The 20,806-nt window shown below is 39.4% G+C and overlaps 1 protein-coding gene across 1 annotated transcript; it reads right to left on the reverse strand.

Annotated features, from left to right (window-relative positions):
• Positions 1-566: 566 nt before the first annotated feature.
• On the reverse strand, positions 567-4,873 carry LOC124171608 (extensin-like). Its single transcript, XM_046550816.1, has 2 exons — positions 4,791-4,873; positions 567-1,318 (listed from the first exon to the last, which is right to left on the reverse strand). Exons 1-2 carry the CDS (start codon positions 4,800-4,802, stop codon positions 650-652), a joined length of 681 nt encoding a protein of 226 aa, XP_046406772.1. The 5' UTR covers positions 4,803-4,873; the 3' UTR covers positions 567-649.
• Between the last annotated feature and the right edge of the window lie 15,933 nt (positions 4,874-20,806).

Below are 20,806 nucleotides of genomic sequence, written 5' to 3' on the forward strand. Positions count from 1 at the left end.
AATAACAAAGTAAGCATACTAAATGACTTAAAATATGATTAGTTCGCGAGAATCTATGGATTTAATTTGGTGAATATCTAGCTCCCGGTAAGATCCGGCAAGCCCTTTCTAGGGCGTTTCTAAGTTACATTAAGCTTTTGCTCATATGACAGTAACGCAAGTATAATGCAGCAGGGTTAGCTCTCACTATGATGCAACATTCATTCAGTAGTTATTCTCGCTGAGCATCATGCTTAATAGACAACATTCAAGTATATACTCACGCACCGACCGTTGAGTATCATTGACACCTTAATTTTGGAGTAATTAAGTAATAAATCAACGAGTGACTACACTTTATGACGAAAGACTTTGAAAATTTAGAATCGCGGTGAATTATGTTGAGGTCGGAAATAAATCAATTTACATAACTGACACATATCGACCATTTAGGATTATTGACACCTTAATGTTGGTGTAATTGAGTAAGAAATCAAAGAAGTAATTACATTTTATGACGAAATACTTAAAATGTTTAGAATCGCGGTGAATTCTGTAGAGGTCGGCAATAAATCAATTGACACAAATGGCTTTTCACTCTTTTATTGCAAAAAATTAATTAATATATGTCATGACTTACAAGCAAAATTTAGAGACATTATTTAAGTACCTAGCTCTTGTTGAAGGTGTAGCTGTAGCCGTCCGGAGTTCGGTTCAGATTCAGTTTACCGGGAGGGAAGAAGCGGTGGGGGGAAGGTGTGGTGTATTGTTGAGGAGGAGGGTTGTATTGCTGAGGGGGTGGGTTGTACTGTTGTGGGGGTGGGTTGTATTGCTGGGGAGGTGGGTTGTATTGCTGGGGAGGTGGGTTGTATTGGTTTACGGGAGGCCGGTACGGAGCAGGGGTTGGCCTGTACTGCTGCGGGGGAGGGTTGTATTGCTGTGGAGGCGGGTTGTACTGCTGTGGCGGCGCGTTGTACTGGTTGGCGTCGGGGGAGTTGTACTGCGGCAGCGGCGTGTAGCCGGGCGTGGGTGCAACGGGTGCGGGAGCCTGAGGGATGTGGTCGCCCGTGGCCACGAAGCCGTTCTTGCCCGCCGTGTACTGAACGGTCCGGCGTTGGCCGTCTGGACCAACGTAGCTGTACTGTCCGCGCCGGTTGCCGTCACCGTCCGACTCCTCCTTGAACTCGACGCCGTCCTCCTGCACGTATGCGGCGCCAAAAGTGCCGTCGCCGCTGAGGTAGCGCGCCTCGCTCAAGATGGCCGCTTCGCGTGGGTTCTGGGCCCCGCCACGGTATTGTGCGAGCGATGACGTCACCGCCACCAGGGCTGTTACCAGTATCTGAAAAAGAAGCGGTGATTTAGTCCAAAGTTAACCTTCCAGTGCCACGAAAAGACTATCTTTTTCGGAAAATTTTCAATAATAGGGTTTCCAACCCTGTCACGTTACTGGAAGCTCTTACATTCGTATGGTAATTGGTGGCGACTGACAGCTGAGGTCATTTGCGCCATGAGAGAAGGTATGGAAGGAAGGGTGGAGAGAAACCTGGCGTCGGCATTAGCGCTGCACTTGAAATGTCCTACACCCACCATTCAAGCAGGGATCGGGCAGTCTCTGTAAATTCTCGGCCACTGCCGGGATTTGAACCCGAGTCCACGGGGTGGGAAGCCAAAACTCTCAACAAACCAAGAGAAGCCACGACGCCAACCCTATCCATCTTCTGTTGCCCCACCTTAAGGATTCAGATACCCTTTGTTTTCCTTGAATTATTTGTTTCGAATGTGGCTATCGAAGCGATCTCATGCAAGGTATTCACTTAACCCTCTTCAAACAAAAATCCAACAGACCCAAGCCTCATATTTCCAATTGCAAAAATTGTCATTGGTTTACCATTGCTGTGATCACGCTCTTACTTAATCACCATGGGCGAAACGGGATATTCTCGAACTACTATAGTTCCGAAAACTACTATTTTCGGATATTGCAAGGATACCTCGCATTCATATTGCATTCACGTTTTTTTTATAAAAGGTGTAATTAGAAACGCCTCTCCTGGGTAACGAGTACACTATTTCCTGTGGATGGTGATGAATATGGTTTATCAACGTGTAAGTTATCTGAAATTTTTGTGATGTCTTGAAGAGTCGATTTGGGGGATTGGGTTGCTGTGGTGGCTAGAGTGGTGGATTCTCACACGACGGGCTTGGTTTCAAATCCCAGCAGTGGTAGAGAATTTTCAGAGGCTGCCCGACCCCTGCTTGAGTGTAATGTGGAGGACATTTCCAGCGCAACACTCCGTCCGCCGGATGGGATGTTTAGCCGTGGTCCCCCAGGCGCCTTTCGTTAAGAGCAGGCTATTGCCGACGCCGGGTTTCCCTTCACCCTTCCTTACACACCCTTCCCTCATGGCGCAAATGACCTCAGCTGTCGGTCGCCTCCTCCAAATACCATACCACCAAGAGTCGACTTGGGAAAATTCGATAAAACTTACGAGCTTGCATCGATGATGACAAAAGTTGACGAAATGACATGAATATAATTGCCCACCATTTCTCTACTAGCACATAAATATGTGACAATTGTGTCATTAATGTAGTGGGATTTCTATTTCCTTATCCGAGCCTATATGTTTTCGGGAATATACGCACTCCTTGAAATATTTATTGCGATCATTTCAACGCATTAAATGGTATCTATGCAAAACTTTGTGGCAAATGCCATAGCTTATTGACCATGTTGTACCTTTCCTAGAAGTTATTAGCGATCCATTTTGATTGCTTTAGGATCAATTTGTTTCTCTGTTTCAGGAAAGAGACAACTTAGCTGGTAGAAGGCAAGTAATAAATTAGTATTTTCTAAAGAACAACTTAACTTGGGGCATGCAAACCATGGGAATCTAATTGACGTAAAAGGATGATTCGTGAAATAAACTTGCTTGGCTTCAAAATCGAACTAATCTGCATTTTTGAACCATCTAGTTACATTTTTCCGGATTTATTCGTGAAGTACCCAAAGGAATAATATATTATCAAGCATTTAAATGACTTAAGAATAACGACTGTGAACAGTCATTAAATATGTACTTGATAGTCCACCCGATGGCTCTGGAGAACATCGTTGTTTTAATCTCAAATAAAAATGAAATGGATGGAAAGACCTCAAAAATTGATGCTTCTTGAATTAGAGCAACATTTAAAGTTATAAATGGCAATTTTAACCACTTTGTCGGAAGAATTTTTGGCGAAAAATTATATACTGCTTGTGAAAAGTCTCTCAAATATTTATCGCTCGACGAGTGCTTCAATCACTGACTGCATGATCGCTGTCACTTTTAATACTCATTGAATTCATGTAAAGAAAGCAGTGGGGTAAGGTAAGCTTTCGACGGAGTAGTTCGGCCAGATGAAAACGTGAGAACTAGCACAAGAATGCAGAACTGTCCATTGTGGAAACCATTTGCGGAAGTTACAAGCTTAACGGGAAAGATCAGCCACTGATATGGGTTAAAAAAGATAGTCTTTAAAGCCATTAACAAAGTTTTGGAGGCAAAAATGGCTATTTAAAAAACTTTTCTCGAAGACTCATAATTTGTATCACACCCTCAGACTTTCAGTGGAACCTTGGCGAGATCACTGAGACAATTAGTATAAAAAATAGGAAAGAAATATGAATGAGATTGAGGTGGGCTAACTTGTGGACTGGCGTGGTTGGATTTTTGGTTGATGAGTTAATTTTTAGTGAATCATCTGATAAGTTAACTTGTTGATAGACAATAATTCATTTTTTTTCTTTGCACTAAAGGAAATTCCACTTTCCATTTATTAGTTCCTTGGCATCGACTTGATTATAAGTAAATAATTCAACCAAAAACTAGCTTGTAAATTTATTCCGCCGGAAATAGTCACACTATATATGCTCTCAGCGCGAATAAAATTGGCCATCGACTACTCCATCTTAATATCGAGACTTCATATTGAGACCTAATCATAAAAGAATCTGATTTAATGTCAAGGCGTTGTCACTTGCTTTGATATTAAACGATTAAAAGCGTAGGTTTAATTTAAATTCAGCTATCGGTAATTAAAAAGAGTCAGTCTTAAGCAATTCTCAAATTTATAATTAGCCGTCAAAAATAAAATTGATATCGAACATTAACACAAAATAAATTGGTTACCACACAATCCTACAACCAGTTTTAAGCGAGCAATTTTTCTTAGAGATAAATGTATACGGATAAAATTACTAGTAATATTATTAAAAAATATCAGAAATCGACTCGTTGTGTCATCATGTAAGTCTCACAACGTGTCGAAATCATAGTCAATTTTGAAAAAGAAATAACGGCCAAATTTTGAAGTGTTTTTCGTTATAAAATTAAGTACTTCGACCTTCATTACTTGGCTTTCGCTGCTCTACGGAAGAGTAATCCAGGGAAAGCAAAAACGCTACGATTCCAATCACAAAGGCACATAAAATCGCGAGGGAATGGTTAGAGAATCCTGAAGATTTATCCTTGCAAGTGTGGAACTAAAGCACTACACCATGAGGCTGAAGAATAATTTCCGACAACATTTTTTCATTATTAATAAATAAAAGCACAACTACCCGCTTCATCACACACATCATCATCAGACAAACATATACCAGACGATGATGCGACAAATTTCGAAACCTGGGCAAAAATGAATTAATTTGAAAGTAAACTTAATTCCTCGACCTCAGAGTGGTTGTTTTTCCCAACGCGAGGCAGGCGAACACTGAGGGGGCGACCGTAGGGTGGTCGTGAATGGCAGGGCTTTGCCGGAGTACTCACTGTGGCGTGCATGGCGAGTCGGAGGGTCCGGCGAGAAGCGAGAGGAGACTGACGCTTGGGGATCGAAGGGCGGCCTCCTTTATATGGGGCGGCCGTGGTCACCTTGGGCGCGGCAGAGAGGAGAGCGGGCGGTGGTGGCCTATGGGCGAGGCCGAAGGGGAGGGCCGCTTCCGCCCCGCGCTACCCTTTTGTCTCGATCCTTATTGTTTTACAATATTCGTTTAGATATGTGCCCCTTTATTCACTATATATTTACAATATATATTCACAATATATTTTCAAGTCCGACAGAAGTGATGGATAAAGAGAGATATTTTACCGAACGGATAGATATGAGAATCTTAGCCCTCGCGTATTGCCGATCAGCCGACTTGGATAGACCGCCTTGACCTTGTTTAGACATTTGCTTTGACCTAGCAATGCACCTACTATGTCCCTGTTTAAAGTATAAATTATTCGATTAATTAGGCACAGATTGTTAAAATAATAGAGTTAACACAAGTGGAATAAGTTTACTCAAAGAGCTTAGTCCTGCTACAACAATACGTGAGAAAAAGTAAATACATTTCATGATACAAGTTGTCATGTAAACATAACAACAACAAAAAACTGGAGAAAAGATAGAATATTGAAAGTTGTTAGATTACAAATTCAACACAGATAAGCACTAATATTAAGATGCTCCCATGAGGAGCTCACCTAATGCTACTGGCGTCTCTCGCTTCATGAATCTACGCATGAAATTGCAATTACCGATGCTAAATTTTCAATCATTATGCATTAAATTGAGCTCTATACTTTTGAAAATACCTCCCTCGTCCAGCAGTTTTTCTAGAAAAGTTAATAAAGTTTAGCATCCAAAGGTTATCATTACAGTAGTCCATTGCCTTCCTTTCGAGCAAAAGCCAGTTATCATCATATAAACCTTGAATCGTGTAAAGAGTAGATGTGCTGCTACAGCAAACAATTGATCCAGGCATCATAATGTTTCCATGAGGACTAGCCCAGGAACGCTAGCGTCACTGACATAGTCCTGCTACGCATACACATCCCAAAACAACAAGCTGAAAACCACTTCTAGAATGGACTGCTAAGGTGCGACTTCAGTTTTGGCTCAGGCTGATATTAGGACTGACTGCAGCGATGATGAAGTGTGTAAAGGGACATATCCCTTTATGAATACAGCCAAAGGCCATATAATTTGACCATTTTTATGTTAGGCGCGTTTATTAGGTAAAATATTTCTCCCAGCATCACAACTTTTTATAAGAACTATGAAGATCTTACTGCGCCAATACTTAGACCTAGCAGCGCACTTATCGTACTATCGCACAACGCGAAAGATTTACCTGGAAAACAGTCATGAATGGGCTCCTTAGGTGAAAATATAGTATGGTATGTTATAAGAAGGAGGCTACCGACAGCTAAGGTAATTTGCGCCATGAGGTAAGGTAGAAAAGGAATGGTGAAGGGAAATCCAGCGTCGATTTTAGGCAGATCTTAACGAAAAGCGCCGAGGGGACCGAGGCTTAATATCCCATCGGGCGGACGGAGTGTTGTGCTTGAAGTGCCCTCACAAAGATCAGAAATGGGGCGGGTATTCCGTTAATAATCTCCGCCACCGTCGGGAAATGAACATTGGGCCCAAGGGTACTGCATAGAGGAGGCCCAATTCCATCCCACACAAGCCTGATTTCTGATGCCACTTCGGTCACATTTCAGTCGGCTTTCAAAAATGTCCGCGGCGCGGTGATGCATGCAATGCGATTCAATTTGTTTTACAATGTTTTGCAGCATGGTCTTTGCAAATTCAAAGAATGTCGTTGAATAGTTATGAATTTTTATAAATCACATCATCATGGATGTTATTTTCGGTTGACACCCTTCATTAATTATGCCTTATTTCCTCGTGAAACTCGGATCACTTTTTCTGTCAGCAACGCAAGTGACGATTTATGTGAACCCATTTAAATGCGCGATGGGTGACAACACATTAAGAGGCCGACTTGAGGATCCTCTTTTGTAATATTCGTGACCATCGACATTATCTCTGGTCAAAAATCTTGTTTGACGCATTGCTATACTCAATTCTCCTTTCAGTTAATCTATCCACGGCTACTTACTTCTTCTCTTTCACATCCTCCTCAACCCTTTATAACCCAGAGCTGATTTTGGGAGAAATCAAATTTCAAGATTTTTCATTTTGAAAACTTGAAAAATTTTACACTCTATCATAATTATCGTGGCAGCTAACTATTCAATCGTTAAAATTTACACTAAAAAATAATCGGTGGTTTAGATAATTCCTGAATAGAGCTGAAAGTTTAAACATTTTTGATGTTGCTTAGAGGCAACATTGGGTTATAAAGGGTTAACTTGTTCCATATCTTCTTGCCCCTCGACGATAGTCTTCATCAGGCCATCATGTCTCAGGATATGGCCTGTAAAATTGCTCCGTCTTCTTATTGAGGTTTTCATGAGGCTTTTCTCTCTTACTCTTCTTTGGAAGTCCCCAGTACTAAATCGGTCCATCCATTCGATCCTCATCAATTCGCGGTGGGTAACAACACATTTAGAGGCTGACTTGAGGATTGTGTTCCGTAATATTCGTGATAGGTCCCGTGGGGCGTGAAGTCACCACTAGCCACCACACCAACCCAATCCCCTCAATTGAAAACATATAAACAATTTGTCTTCATTAGTTCACGTTGATGCTGGAAGCAACTGCTCCGATGACGAAGAGGGACGAAGCAGCTCACGTTCAATATCGGAGGTCAAGCCGTGGGCGAGAGGAAAAAGTCTCGCCAGGGCTGCGTCCAGCGGATGACGGGCGGGTGTCGTTCCTGAGACATTCCATTGACACGGGTGGGCGCATTTCCTTGGTCATCATCATTATTCGCGATCAAGCACAAGGGCATATCCAGGATCAAAAATAGGGGGGAAGGCGCAAGCCATGATCCGTAAAGTTATAGCATTTTATCTCGGAAAAGGTGAATGAAACTACATTCTTCAACATAAAACGCTTTTAAAGTTTTAATGGAAGAAAAACATATACCTAATTTTGATGCGAAAAAAATTCGGTTCGAAGGAAAGGGATTAAGATTAGATGCGGCCAAATTGTGGGAAATAGTGGGAAATAGTGGAAAAGAAACCGAAGAAATTTGACTTATTAAACTAAAATGAGTTTTTTAGTCACTCCCCCATCTTCGATCTGGTACCCTAACTGATATATTTAATCCCACTTCCTTCCCCAAAAGCTTTTTTACCGTGTGACAAGACGCAAGTCAGGAGTTTTTTTGATTGTCTGCATGATGTAACCTTCTCAACTTTGTTTCTGTGCCTCCTCCTAAACTATCCCCCATTTTTCCCCTTCCTCTTTCCTCCCCCACCATATTCTTCCTTCTGATCTTTCCCCCTGCTACTTTGAAAGATTATCATCTATTTAAAACGAAATTTTTGTTAGTACCTGATGGCGATTGTGTAACAACTGAATCACGTGTAGTAATCTGTTAAAATAAAATTGTGGGCAATACGATTTCATTTTTGATCATTAGATATTTCCACGACATCTCTCCGCAAAAAGTTAACTTCAATGTTTCGATTATTGCCTGCTGATGATGACGCCTCGTTTTGCTCCCGGGTTTACATTCCCATGGGAGGGTGTTGCGTCTATTCCGTTTGCCAAGAAAGGTGACACCACAAAATTTCCGTGCTCATTTTCATTACCCATAAATTTAGAGATCATATCAAACTTTTTGTCATTTCTTTAAAGACATTTCCAAAAATGGGTGTGTCATTGTTACGTGCTACACATAAATTGTGACCGTGGCAATGGTGGTAAAGAAAGGAAAAAAGTGGACGGAAACTTGCTTTCAAGGCTCCGCTGTCGATTTTTCGTGATCACACTATCCCCAAAAAATGCTTTCCATTCAAAAATGTTATTTTTGACATTGGAATATTCAAGCCATGACTCACTTAAGGCTATGCAATACGAAGTATCTGTATTCGTAAGCCGTAGCAGAAAATTTGGCCGGAGAAAGATCATAGAGTTTCTTTCCATTGGTATAATTTCAATTATCCGTCAGTATTTTGCAGCCGATTGATAATTGAAGCGCTGACATGGGAAAGATATTAAGTCACAAAAAATCAAAATTTCGATTTTTCAAGGAGGAGGTACCTAGTACATGCATAATGCACATGCCAATGGCATGAACAAGGTAGAAAGCCAATTGGTACAATACATCAGTTGCTATAAGTGACAAAGTTTGTGCACTAATATAAGCTTCGCAATGTTGGCGAACCTCTTCCTTTCTTCTCTTGTAAAATTTACATTTACTGACTTACCTCCTTTCACATCTCAACGCTTCAATTTTAGAGCACTTACTCATTTACCAAACTGGATATTTGAAAAAATACATTAAATCTTTTAAATGCCGATTAAATAGTTTTTTCAGAATAAAATACTGTTTATGAAACTGGAAACACGTACTTTACACTTTCACCAGCGTTGACCTCTTCTAAAAAGTACGTATTGAAAGTTAAAGTCTAAGTACCTTTTAGGTGCTGCATTCAATATTGATTAATGTGGATTTAATGCAATTGAATTCAATAATTATTTAGCAAGGTGCGTTGAAATCCGAATATTTCTTGTTTGAACTCTTAAACAAGCGGTAAGAAAAGGAGGGGCTACCTCATCAAAGAATAAGTGTAAATTATCTGTTTAAAATGCTGACTTTCCCTATCATGTCAATGTATTTTTAACCCTTCCTGGACAAGAATTTTTCACCAATGGAAAATTTTTTTTACTCCCAAATTTCAACTAAGGGAGTTAGTTCATAGAAAGCACATTCACCAATTTTTTAATTTTTTCTCAAAATTGACTAAAATTTAGGCATGTGCCTAATTCGGTACATTGGGCATTCGTGTCACAGGTATGCTCCACCAGAGGTTAGGCAGCCCACCACAAAATCGTTTGATAAAAAGGAAATAAATGCTTATTAACTGCCTATTTATAATATTCAGTCTTACTAGCAAAACATTCGCACATCCCTGCTCAAATTTTACCTTCCATATTATATCTCAATGCGCAATGTGGAAATCATTAATAACTCAATTACAGTCAAACATCAGCTGGCAGCATAAAAAGAATATATGCTAGGAGAAATAATTTATTTTTTCCAAACAGCATTTAACAATGTATCCATAATAACGCTTCTGATATTAGATTGTTTGGTGAAATAAATTTGGATTAGTTATATATCGTAATCAAAAACTTATGATAAAATGGATGCAATCTGTGCTGTCATTATTTCAGCAAAACATAAAAATGAATGGGGGAGCATTTAGAGAGTTGCCATGGATGTTTCGTATAAATAACAGTAAACCGAGTTATTTTTCATTCAATTTAATGAAATAGCTGGAATTCTTATTCAAACACATGTGTACATTGAATTTCGCACACTTTTGGAAAACTTTCTGAAGCACTCTTAGAGTCATCAGGTAACTTTGATTCCAAATCTTCATTGCTCGAGCTTTCACCAGCATGAGTACCATTGGTATTCTCTGGAGGCACAATCACACTTTGAACAACATCCCTCCTCCTTTCCCATAAAAAGAGTTACGGGATTCATTTTTTGAAATGCCAGCAGAGTAAAAAAAACATCTAATAATGCCATGTTTAAATGTTAGAACTTAGCCATATAGCTACAACTTACTCTCAATTACATAACTACGACGACATTATGAAGTATATTTATGAAATATTAGACATCAGGTTTCGATCGCGATTTATTGTCTTAAATTGCTATCATTCCGTAGGAGCCCAATGGGACGAATTCGTCACACTCATATCTTCCTTCAATTTAAAATAATCTGAAATTTTAACACGTCACGATTACATATAACATTTTAGTAAACTAAGAGGAATACAGATAAAATTTTAGATACCTACATATAAAATTACCTAGGGAAGCCAAAATATAAGAGAAAAACACAGCAAATAGACGATCTTCAACGCGGTTTGCTTTGAATTTTTCCTATCAAAGTTGGAGTTCTACCTTTCCTCGCTTGGTGTCAAAACTTATTACTCTCGGCAGACAAGAACGCGTCGAAAACATTAAAATGTGCAATAGACTTACTTGACTACTGAGGCAAAATGATTCTGAAGGTATGTGCCGAATTCGGCACACCTGACGTTAAAGGTTTTAGATATCATAGCGGATTTCCGACAGAGTATTCACTTAACATTTATGTATCAGCTTCAATTACGCAGTACCAGCACTTGTAATTTTGCTCAAATATGTTTTGACGTTAATCTACGAAGAAGAACATTAGTTTTGCTCCTTAAGGTGACTTTTTCGCGTAAATAGTCGTTTTTGTGCGCATTCTTCACCAAATGATACTCACTATCAATGCGTTGGAGGTATAAATTAACACGCAACTCATTCACCACGGGGATTGACACACGAACGACGAGTGTACAGGACTATTAAATGCTTCACTTGAGATCTCAAGAGAGTCAGCTAGAATGGTCCTACAATGCGTGTGGAGCTGTTGTCAAGGTCTTATCTCCGATCACTTCCGATTCTATAACGATTCCAATTTTTTCTTTAGTGGGTGTTGCAATCCCGTTAGATTTTTCCGCTCAATGTCAAGTTGAGAAGCCAAGACAGTCTTGCTGCACGTGCTATCTTTATTTCTTGCTAAAATTACTCCAACCGCTCTTTCATTAGCATGATCGAGGGCATTGTTGCCAACGGAATAGTAATAAATATCTGCTAAATAGAATGATGCTGAAAAAGTTATAAGATATCATTTATGACGGCTTGAAATAATTGAAGTCTTGAGACCTCGCGCGGTTTCACCTCAACGGTTGGGTCCATAAGTCAGTGGACTTTTTCACCCTACTTCCTGAAAAGGGGGTGGGTTGTGGAAAGGTTTAAGGGAAAAAAGGTCTCGCCTTGACGGGCACGACGATCTCATTGGGCTGGGATAGATTCGGATGGGTCGGTAATATAACGCTAGTAACACATTAACAGTTAGTTAACATTCTTTAGTTTAACGAGAAGTTAAAGTTAACTTTAGTATTAACTAGAAGTAATGAAGTCACGAAAGAGTAAAGAGTAAGTTAGCACTAGAAGTTACTCTTTCGTGAGAAATGGAACCAATTTCCTATGAATAAGAAAGTAGGCCTAGTGTTACCTGATGATTTTTATCTGAGAATTGGTTTCTCTGTATGGAGGGCATCTAATGTTGCTGCATTTCTTCCGTGAGACGGTTTATTAAGTCACGACCCTATGGTGTCTTCTCTTTAGAGTAGGTTAACACCGACACGGTGGCGACTTTCTCTGCACTCTGTACATACGTAATAATGGCAAGATTGACCTTAGCTGTCCATTCTCTCCTCCAAATACTATACCAAAATCTGTAAAATAGCTAAGTGCTAAGACAATGCCGGATTCAATTCCTTTCCTTCGCCTTTTTACGATGTTTGCTCACAATATACACTTGCCATCAATACGAGTGCTTAAGACCAAAGTGCACAAATTACTACTTAATAATTATAGCAAATCCCTGTATAACGAACCATACTGGTATGATAACTTACTAATTTGATGAGGAAAAGAGTAAATTTTTGTATTTTTCATGCATTTTCTTCTATTATTAAGTTTTAATGCTAACATTATTAAAAGAAAATAGAGATGGCACTTTTCCACAGGTTTATTTAAAGTACGACGCGTTTCCACCGATAGGTCATTATCAAGTACAATTGTTTTAATAACTAATTAACATATATTAACATTGTTTAAATAAATAATAATATCGTTTTCAATATGTTTCATATGTGCGGACATTTTGGACAGCTAAATACCCAGGTATCCACATTCGAACTAAAGATGTGTATATGTATTTATAAAGGATAATATTTTCCCTTGTTTTATTTACTTTTTTCTTTTTATTTACACTTATTGATGTTATTTGATATTGATATTGATATTGATGATATTTTATACCTCTATTATTTCATTTCCCTGTGTTCATCATCATCACCGGTCAACAATCATAAGATTGGTACGACGCGGTTCTCCACTCAATTCTTTTATTAGGTAATCTTTTCACACCAACGAATTCATTATCTTTCACATTCTTCTTTATCTGTCCCAAATATATCATTCGAGGTCCTCCTTTTCCGTTCTTGGCATTTACTTATCCCTCGACGATTTTCTTCACGAGGGCATCATATCTGAAGATATAGTCTAAAAGATTTTCCCGTCTTCTTATTTAAGTTTTCACGAGGCTCCTCTTCTCTCCTGCTCTTCTTAGGACTTCGTTACAAAATCGGTCGATCAATTTAATCGTGATCATTCTTCTGTAACACCACAGTTCGAAGGCCTCTATCCTTGCTTTCTTCGCTGCTGCCATGGTCCATGCCTCACTTCCTTATAGAACCACACTCCAAATGTAGGTTCTTATTAATTGTTTCATTACTTTGATGCTTAAGTTTCCCGCTTTAAGCAGATACTGTTATATTATCATATGTATTATTATTATTACAGAAAGGTATTTTTCGGTCATTCCGTATATGCTTAAGAGATACTGCATCTACAGTGATAAATGAAGTATCATTTCAAACGTTGAATCGCTGGCCTCTGACGAAAAATACAATCTCAACATCCAATTTCTCTATTTACCCATTAATTTGACTCAAAAGTTTCGATTGCTCCAAGTCAATTACTCGCTCGAGGTGTGTAGACTCCGCACATATTTATTCTTATATACCTACAAAAAAGGTTTAAAAACCCGTTAAATCCATAGCTAAACCATAGGAACGTTGCATAAGCAGGCAAAAATATTAAAAATAAAATCTAAGACGAATAAATGAAAATGTCGTGTTGAAAGTATTCAAGAATTATCATCAACGGGAATGGACAAAAAGAATGAAAATAGTAAGAAATTCACATAGTGATTGTGCATGGGTAATGGTAAAAATTGTAATGGATACGAGTGAGAGTATATTTATCATGAAATTCTTTTAAGAATTAAGAGTATATTATGAATTTATATGTACAGTATGAGAGTAAAGTCGTGCAAAATTTTTGCATGGGTAACCTATAGCCAAAAAGGCCCAAGATAACAAATGAACTGAATTGGATCTGATCGTAGCACGTGAGATCGGGCAGCCAGACGCGGAAAACCTTTGCCTCTCTTTCCCGAGTCTCAGCGCGGAGCTAAGTGAAAGCGAAGGTGCGACACGAGGCGAAGGCTTGGCAAGACAAGGTCAACGCGCTTGGAATCCCGACATAGCTTCTGTCACTTTTACCAAGTGAGAGAGCAGAAGCAATTTGTTCAGTCCTGGGAGATCATAACGCTGAATGGCGTCGTCTCTAGCTGTCGCCCTTCATCCACAGCACCAAAACCTCAGTTTGACCTCGTGATCGCATTTGTTAATGAGACTATTGGGAGTAGAGAGGGGTCCTACCATTGAGATGGAAGTGGTGAGGACGTTTGCATCATTACGGAGTCCATGTTGGCAGGGGTGGAAGAACTGTTGAAATGTAGAGCGAACTTGAGGATCATCTGAATTCATGGAGTTTCGCGTGAGGAAATAATTAAACTATGAATGTATGCTCTGAGCACCTGAGCACCTGGCCGGCAACCAGGAGGTTCTGGGTTCGAGTCCCAGTCAGGTAGCATTTTTACCCTCTGATTTCTTGCATTTTTCCATCTACCACAGCACCGTTGTCCTCGTTCTTTTCCATTGTATGTTCCTATCCCTTTCATTCCTTACCTCTGAATTTATTTGTGGTGCCGTGTGAATGAATGAAGTAGTATATATGTATATAAAAGAGGATGTCTGTTTGTGTATCCGCTAGTGTGCGCTTCCACACGGATGTACGGGTTGCAACCAAAGTTAGTGCATAGGTGCATACCCGGCCACCGTTGCTCGGGATGGATAGCATCCAGAGAAGTGGGAAAGTTTGAACTTGGAACTCATGGTCAGATGGCAGGATTTTTAGACACGCTGAACAGCAAACAAAGGAAAAAAAACGATTTCCGTATACCTCGCACGGGATCGGCTAATACCCCGCTCCGCAGCATTGATCGCTATGTGTGTCCGTATGTGTGTAGACCAAAAACGTCTTGTGAACTCATACCCCACAAAAAAGGTTTGCACCAAGAGGATTAATAGTTACGTATAGAATCCTTTGAGTTGGACGCTCCTTGGAGTTGAGTTGACGCGTAGAATGCATCCGAAAGTAGCACTACAGGGTTCGGGATCATGAGATGAAAATCATGAAAATGACTGTGAAAATAATGGCAATAATTGCAGGCGTCTGTAAAAGAAAAAAGTAGCAAGAAATATTTAAAAAAAGTACCGTAGACGAGATTCGTTCTTAGAATCGTAGCGCAAGAATAGAACGCCGCGGCGCGCCGTTCCACTGAACCACGACAATAATTTTTCACACGGAGTTCTGAAGGGTTTTCAAAGCCAAATACATTGACACCTACGGATCCTTGCGCCACTAGTGACTAAAGTTGGAGTGCGAATTAATGCGTGGAGACCGGTTTCAAAATAAGGCGGTTACTGCTCCCTAGTGGAACCTCCTATAGTAATATAAACTCTATGCCTGCTCTAGTAAAATGAAAAGTGAAAGTTTCATCGCAAAAACAGGACTTATGTTGGTAAGTTAAAAAGCCAGCTGAAATTCTTTGAAAATGTACAAATAAATTTTGAGCTGAATTTTACTAATGTAACAGGAAAATTAATAAGCCAAAACTTTTATGCGTTGCATAAGCCAATGATTCCACGGAAGAGATAGATTCCGACAGAAGCGATAAATTAAGAGAGATGTTTTGCCGAACGGATAGATATAGGAATACGTTTTCCCCGTACCATAGGACGAGATAAGAACCATGAAGGACCCCGAATCATAAAGGATTCCAATAAATGCTAGCCGTAATTTCCTTAGAGCACTTCCTTTTCATATGTGAACGACTGGTGTCCTAACACCCCTGCCACACGCCTTTTAGGCGGCTTGTGGGATATTATGTACAGTGTACATGTAGATAAAGAGAGTTATGGCTTTAGCTTACATATTTTTCAGAATTTTGAAGCTGTATCTGGTAAAAATCATACTCACCTCGTTCAATAGCTGAATAATTATCCATTGAAAATTTTCATCGGAGTGAAATTATAATAAATTACTCAACTTTGATAATACTTTTTATGCATTAAATATTTTTGGTAGTAATAACTTAAGGTTTAGTTAGGGTAGATGCAATAAAAAACTGTAATATTTATTAGAAATAACTCTCAATCCTGCATGAATTGATTGCATTTTTTAGGTGATTATAGGGTGAGTAATCTCAAAATGCATAAGGAAATGAATGAGGAAAGGAAGTGAATCAGTGCAAAACTCCGGAATGCTATTGGAAAGAATTCATTAGAACGGTTATGTACCCAAGGAAGTTCATATAATGATTTACAGTCGGCACTCAAGGGCTGCAACTCATATGTGGTGGAAAGGCAAGGGAATTCAATGTTATGGCCTCCAAGGCGGCACTGGCACAAATATCTGGGACTCAATTATTTGCGAGAAAATGGGAGAGGCTGAACGAGAGATTATTGATAAAATCGGAAGAACTAAGTGTGATGGAGTGGAATTTTTCCATATTGAAAGAAAACACATGCAATTGTAATCGTTGAAGTAATGCTACTAGTTTGGTGATGAATTAATATACTCACCGCAAGCATAAACGGGGTCAAGCATAAACAGGGTTGTAACCATTTCAGTGAAAAATATCAAAATTTTTATTCATAAGGCAAAGTTTTTGTCACAGGAAGATAAAACCATGACAGAATCATTCGTGAGACGTCGGCAATACTTAATGATGGTTTACGCGTGAAACCCTAAAAGTAAATATATATAAGAGGTCTACAGTTGACTGCGTACGAGTAATAGAAGCTTCGCCGTAGTAATCAGGAGCTGTGGCCAACATTTAAATCGGAAGATAAAAAGTGGCGTGGAAAATGGAGAAATTTATCAAATTAAATAATTACAAATAGATTATATAAGCCAGAGACTCCTTCTTTGTTAGCATCAGTTCCATTCGCAATAAAATTTTAATCGAAACACAAAATATGCAACTATTAAGTACTCCCTCTCATTTTAGTCGTAAAATTGAGTTAACTCAGTCGGACCAGTGGATAGACTATTCATCACATATAAGTCTGAGATGAGAAGATGCAAAAAAAGCAACGGTGCTGACCCTTGAGAAGGTGAGTGTGCCCACGCTCTTCATGGACAAGGCTGACGGAACCGACATTATCGTTAACCTCTCCCAACGCTTTCTTCATCAAGTTAGGTTGGGGCGGATGGAGATGAAAAGCTGCTGACAAAATATTCAACCCATTAATTATTGCCATATGGTGCGTTCTCATTTATGCGTATGCCATATTTACTAAAAAAAATACCGCTGCGGAGTGTTAGCTACACCTTGGAGATAAAAATAAAATGAGGTATTTCGGCTTCTGTGGTCGTGACCAAGATTCTAATGGAAGAATACGAGATTATGTTTTGTCTCTCATTGACTTGCTCCATTGATAGCGTATAGTTCCATATTTTGTATTTCGATTAAAATTTTCGAATGGAACTGATGCTAACAAAGGAGTCTCTGGCTTAAATAATCTATTTGTAATTATTAAATTTGATAACTTTTTCCATTTTCCATGCTACTATTTATCTCCCGATTTAAATGTTGGCCTCAGCTTCTGATTACTACAACGAAGCTTCTATTACTCGTACGCAGCCAACTTTAGGCCTCTCATATTTATTTACTTTTAGGATTTCACGCGTAAACCATCATTTCAATTTGAGTTACAATTATTTCAATTCATAGAATTGTTGCAATCGTTTAGGTAATATAAATAATTTGGCGATGAATTAATATAATATTTCCCATATTGCCTTTGTTTCTGGTGATGGATTCTAGAAGACAAATAAGTGTAGATACCTGTGTATTGAACAGCCTTTCGTTACAACTTTTCTCATCCAAAGACGGGTTTGAAAAGTTAAATTTTGATTTCAGATACATTTTTATGGCATTGTTCACCTAAATAAATTTTTACATTATCACCTCATAAACCATTAAAACAATCGATTGATGATAAAAAATTACGTATTAACTCGAGCGCCATATGAAATCAATACAATTCAAGTAATTAAATAAGGTTCAATAAATGTACCAAAATAATCCATAAAGTACATATTTTTCATAAAAAAATTCAACATCTTAATTGATTAATACATTATATGTGGAATTTTTCATAAGAATGTCATCAGCTGAATAAAAATGCCATCAGATTAGTTTCGGAAAACAAAATTCACTGAGGGGCCTAGTTGATCTGAAGGTTTAATCATTGTATGTTTTATAGCTTCCACTATGCTCAGCCGAATTTTTCGTTTGGTAGAGGAAAGAAGAAAGTAAAGGAGGTGTACATGCACAACGCGCATGGAGCTAATGATTAGAGGCACTAATGCTGGCTAAACGATACAAATAAAGCAGTAACATTTTTCTGCTCTGTCAGCTGTCCAAATGGTTATTTTAAGTAGAAGTTGAAGAGCTGAGTTTCAGCTGAATTTCAACTAATAAACAAAGTTTGAAATACTCGTTAACCTATTATAACCCAATGTTGCCTCTAAGTAATATTAAAAATGTATACATTTTAAGCTCCATTCAGGAAAGATTTAAATTACTTCTTCCTTTCTGCTGTAAAGTTTAACGGTGAAATTTGTAGCTGCCATACTAATTATGATATTATAATATTAGAAAATTTTAACATACTTAAAATGAGAAGTCTTCAAAAAGAAAAAGAGAAATCGGGAAGGAGAGGGATGGACAGGAAAAAGGAGCTTTTGGACTAGGAATACGGAACGACAGGGGAGAGAAGCAGCAGAATTTTGCAAGAGAAACAAATTATTCATCATAAAAACGTGGTTCAAACATCATAGAGGGTGAAAGTACGCATGGAAAAGTCTATGGTATGTCGGGAGATATCAGATAGACTACATTATGGTAAGACAGAGGTCTAGGAATGGTGTAAAAAACTCGGGCAGCTTCCATGCAGCGGATGCGGATTCAGACCACAACCTAGTGCTCATGAAATTCAACGTAAGATTCAAAAGACTTATGAAAGTTAGGAAGACGACAAAATGGAATGTTGAAGCGCTGAAGGGGACTATGAGGGGAGAATATCAGGAAATAGTGGACATTAATGTATGGGAGATTGGAAAAACACAGACTGTAGAGGAAGGGTGGGATAATACCAAAACGGCTATGGTCAAAGCGGCGGAGAAGTCAATTGGCCACGTTGATAGCAGAAGGATAAAGAAGCCTTTGGTTACGGTGGTAATGGCAAGTGCAATGGAATAGAGAAGGAAATGGAAGAACGTGGACACAGAACAGGGAAAAATAATATATATGGACCTAATTAATCGATTACGACGTGATACTAGGAGGGCAAGGGAGGCTTGGTGAAAAAGGCAGTGTGAGGAAATGGAAAAGTTCCAGAAGGAAGGAGAAGCAGGCGCGTTGTACGGCAAAGTTAAGTCATTATCGGGAGGCAAAAGAGGACAAACTATGTCTAAAATTAAGGCTAAAGATGAGTGGATGCTAACCAAGCGAGAAGAGGTACAGAGTAGATGGAAGGAATACGTAGAAGATCTGTACGACGGAAGAAACAGGCCGGAGAGATTGACTTTAGAGGAAGAAAGTGAAATGGAGGAGGACGATCTTGGGTCGGGGATCTTAGATTTGGAAATCGAGAGAGCACTTCGTGATATGAAGGCTAGGAAAGCAGTGGGTGTGGAAAATATTCCGACCTCCTAAAGAATCTGGGGAAGGATAGTAAGAAAAGGTTTTTCGATCTAGTACGCAAGATCTATGAGGAGGGATGTTGGCCGGAGGATTTCGTGAAGACGGTTTTAATTCCGCTACCGAAAATGAAGAAAGCTGTGGAATGCAAAGGTTATAGGAGTATTAGTCTAATATCGCACGCGGCGAAAGTGTTACTGAGGATATTGAACAGACTAATGGAGGCGAGGGCTGACGAGTATTTGGGCGAAGATCAGTTTGGTTTTAGGAAAGGGAAGTCAACTCGTGATGCAATAGCAATAATGAGGTCCCTCGTGGAGGAACCTAGAATATGACCAGGACGAGTATGTCTGTTTCATGGATTTTGAAAAACATTTAATAGGGTGAACGGGGTAAAGTTAATGGATATTCTCAAGAGAATAGGTGTAGATTGGAGGGATAGGCGACTGAGTCGTAATCTGTACAGGGCCGAGACTGCGCGAGTGAGGGTAGCGGACGGAGAATCTGGATGGGCAAGTATTGGCCAGGGAGACAGACAAGGTTGTCCTTTATTGCCGTTGCTTTTTAACATATACACTGAGGAGATGGTAAGAGAAGCGTGGGACGAGTTGGAAGCTGGAATAAAAGTGGGAGGAATGGTGTTTAAATCGGTAAGGTTCGCGGATGATCAGGCGCTCATTAGCCAGTCAGCGAGGGGACTGCAGGCTCTAGTGGATGCGTTAGATGAGCAGGGAGAGGAGTATGGGATGAGGATTTATCATGAGAATACCAAGATAATGCGGTTATGTAAAGCATCGCGAGCGAGGAAAGTGAGACTCAAGATAAAAGAAGGTGGTGAGAAGCGTGAGCAGATGGAGCAATTCAACTATTTTGGCAGCACATTAGAGAAAAACGGATACAGTAGTAAGGATATCAGGAAGCGAATTGCATTAGCAAAGGGCGTTCATGAATAGGAAGGAGGTTCTGAGAGGATCATTATGTAAAAGTTTAAAGGAAAGGGTGGGGAAGTGTTTGATCTGGAGTTTAGCTCTCTACGGTGCGGAAACTTGGACTCTACGGAAGGAGGACGAGAGAAGGTTGAAGACATTCGAGATGTGGGTATGGAGAAGAATGGAGAAGGTGGAATGGACGGAGAGGAAAAG

The sequence above is a fragment of the Ischnura elegans genome, chromosome X (assembly GCF_921293095.1).
Source record: "Ischnura elegans chromosome X, ioIscEleg1.1, whole genome shotgun sequence".
Taxonomy (NCBI): Eukaryota; Metazoa; Arthropoda; class Insecta; order Odonata; family Coenagrionidae; genus Ischnura; species Ischnura elegans.